The sequence below is a fragment of the Pelobates fuscus genome, chromosome 3 (assembly GCF_036172605.1).
Source record: "Pelobates fuscus isolate aPelFus1 chromosome 3, aPelFus1.pri, whole genome shotgun sequence".
Lineage (NCBI taxonomy): Eukaryota > Metazoa > Chordata > Amphibia > Anura > Pelobatidae > Pelobates > Pelobates fuscus.
The window spans coordinates 91,503,699-91,507,096 of NC_086319.1; the positions used below are offsets into that span (position 1 = coordinate 91,503,699).

General features: G+C 40.9%; 1 protein-coding gene across 1 annotated transcript; it reads right to left on the reverse strand.

Annotated features, from left to right (window-relative positions):
• Positions 1 to 1,382: 1,382 nt before the first annotated feature.
• On the reverse strand, positions 1,383 to 2,960 carry ADRB2 (adrenoceptor beta 2). The gene has a single exon (XM_063445228.1). The coding sequence runs from the start codon at positions 2,951 to 2,953 to the stop codon at positions 1,700 to 1,702; it is 1,254 nt and encodes a 417-aa protein (XP_063301298.1). The 5' UTR covers positions 2,954 to 2,960; the 3' UTR covers positions 1,383 to 1,699.
• Positions 2,961 to 3,398: the final 438 nt, after the last annotated feature.

A 3,398-nucleotide genomic window follows, 5' to 3' on the forward strand; every position in this document is an offset into this window, starting at 1 on the left:
CAAAATACTGTATGGCTTGGAAATGTGCAAATAGCTGATCATCTAGTGACCGGGTATGTGCTGAGGGGGTAAATGTGTACTGTCTGTGGATATGCTCAACCAAAATGAGTGCTTACTCTGATAATGAGAACACATCCCCCTCCCTCCAACATAAAGTGACTTAGATAGGACTTCATTCCCAGCAGCAGGTTACAGTCTTAAACATATTGGTACAAATGTCCATATCTGTTGTATTGTTCCAGAAGCTGTAATTGCTTAATTTGGAATGCTTAATCTAAAAGTAACAAAAAAGGTAATTGTCTTCATATAAGTGATTGTTGCTGTAACTAGGCAGACATAGTACTGTGATAGTCTTTGTGGCTTATTCACTCCATTACTGGTTACTTACTGTAAATGACTTTAGAAGTACTCAATTATATTTATAGTTAGTTAAACTGGATCTGGGGAATGAGAAATTGCTTTGACATATACATCTAGCCAGGAACATGTCTGAACCAGCAAATTACTCTAGTTAACTGATTAACTTCCAGGTCTTATTTTTTTTAGCTAGCACTGAAGAACTCCAGAGGGAAACATCTGTTGTGTTCAATCTTAAAGAAGAAAAAAAAGAGCTTTTTGTGCAGTGCCCACTTACATTACTCAGTCCTACTGCAACTGTCTGATACCCCATTTGCACAAACAGCAGGCTGACAGTTTAACCCTTTGAGAGCCAGACGAGTGACGCAGAAAATTCAGCACACATATTGCACTCAATGGGTTAAAAAGTATAGGATATGCATATTTTATTTCTGCAGTGAAGGGGATGGGTTCTCAATCGACTGCTAAAATTAAGTGAACTCAAATTGTCCTTAACCCCCTAATACCCAAGACAAATTAAATAAAAGCTTAAAAAAACAACAACAAAAAAACTGCATGACAAATTGAATTGATCAGTGTGGACATTACTTTTGCGTAATGGGCACCTCCATAATCCTTTGATCTGGATACAATGTATTTGCCTTGGGTTAAGGATGATAAGGTTTTGGTATAGACACTCTTCCCAATTTTGTTTTGTTTCAGGATTACATCTTGAAATGACATTCGCCATTTAACCCACTAACTGCTGGAGAGACCAGCCTCTTCAACAGTGGTGCATTCATTTTGCAGTCAGGACTTACAAATTAAAAACATGCATTAAAACGCACAAAAAAAAAAAAAAAAAACTATCACTTTACAATTCTTTTTGTTGTTTTTTTTTTTTCAGTTCCATGAGGTAGATTCGTTTTGTAAAGCAGACAGCAAAAAAACAAAAAAAAACAAAGCCAAAACAAAAAAAATAATTATATATATATATATATATATATATATATATATATATATATATATATATATATATATAAACCCACAGGATATTAAGTCACTGTTTTCTTACCTTAATTTAAGAAGTGAAACTATACAGACATAACCACTTGCCTAATAAATGTACACCTTTTGCTAGACTAGGGCACCGCCCATCTGCAAACATAAAATTTATAAAGACATCCATTTTCTTGGTAGCATACACACATACATTAAAATAAAGTTCTGACCTTTGTATTGCAATGATCCAGTTTGTGGTTGTTGTTTTTGTTTAAAAAAAAAATAAAAAAACAACAGCAAAAAATAAAATAAAAAAATCCCACAATAATAATAATAATATTAATAATAATAATAGGAAATCCTATAATAAACAATCACCGTGCGTATTGTGATTTCTGCCCAGTGGTTCGAGTCTATGATCTAGCACAGTACCTTCGCAGTCCAAATGGGATCCACTGGGCAGTTTGTCTTCTTTAAACAAAACTTCACAAGTTCTATCCTTCCCCAAGGGAGCAGCTTCAGATTCCTCCATGTATACACTGTTACCATTACTTTGAGGATACCCATTGGCATAGTGCTTGCTGCCTGGTTTCCTTAGGCATAGCAGCTCCTGGAAAGCGTACCAGAAGTCTGGACTCCTGCAGTAGATGAGGGGGTTAAAGCCAGAGTTGACATATCCCACCCAGTTCAAGAAGGTGTAAATATAGTCAGGGATGACGTCACTGTATATCACCTGGACAATGTTGACTATGAAGAATGGGAGCCAACACAGGGTGAAAGTGCCCATGATGATGCCCAAAGTTTTTAGTGCTTTGTGCTCCTTCAAGCAGAACTTTGAGGTCCTCTTGTTGCCTTGCTTGCCATTTGTGTCCTGTTGGGTGTTCTGGCTGTGAAACCTACCCTCACACTTGTCTATCTTTTTCAGCTGTTTTTTTGCCTCCTGGAAGACCCTTGCGTAGACAAAGATCATAACCACCAAAGGCAGGTAGAAGGAGATGATGGAGGAAGATATGGCATAGGCTGGGTTGGTATAAAAGTAGCAACAGGTGTCCTCAAGGTAGCATTCATTAGCCTTCTCCTCATCAGACTTATACCACTCCATGTAGATAGGGAGAAAGGAGGTGAGTGCAGAGACCACCCACACCAAAAGGATGACAATCCTGGCTTTGCACTTGGTCAGCAGGCTCTGGTACTTAAATGGAGAGGTGATGGCAAAATACCTGTCCACTGCTATGACACACAAGGTCTCTATGCTGGCTGTGACACACAAGATGTCCACCGCTGTCCAGAACTCACACCACATGTTGCCAAACTCCCATATGTTCAGCATGATGGAGCTAGCCCCAAAGGGCACCACAATCAGACCCATCACCAGGTCAGCGCAAGCCAGGGAGGTGATGAAATAGTTGGTGACCGTCTGCAGCCTCTGGAACTTGGCTATGGCAGTGATCACCAGGATGTTTCCAAAAACAATGATCAGGACTATGATAGACATAAGAATGCCAATGCCCACCATCCAGGCTTCCCCGGGCTTCACCGGGGCATTACTGGTCACATTGTCCTGCAGCAGTAGCTCCGTACTGTTAAGGCTTATGGGACCTACTGACATATCCATAGTTATTTTGGGGAGGGGGGAGGAGGGGGGGGTTCTGTTGGGGTTTCCACTCCTTAACTTTTCTCAGTGGATTTTCTTATCCAGCGCTGGAGATGCTGTGCTGCTGCATGAAAGCTGTTCTTCCCTCTCCAGTCCATTCAAGCCTTGGAGAAGCCCCCTTACCCTGTGATAGGGTTCATGTGCCAGCGCTCTCTGTCCTGTCCTCCACTGACAGCCGCTTCTCGCTATAATCCGCACTCGAACCCCGTGCAGTCTATTTTATCAACAGCCCAGTTTACGTCACATAGCGGCAGCCAATCCCAAGAGAGCCGCTCAGTATCAGCGTTCTATTTCCTTTAATAAGTTTTTGCGCCGTGTCACTAAGTAGCTGCCCTGCCATAGAGACACACACTCACCACGCTAGGAATGCACTCTGGGTTCTAGAACACTGAACTTAGAATCAGTA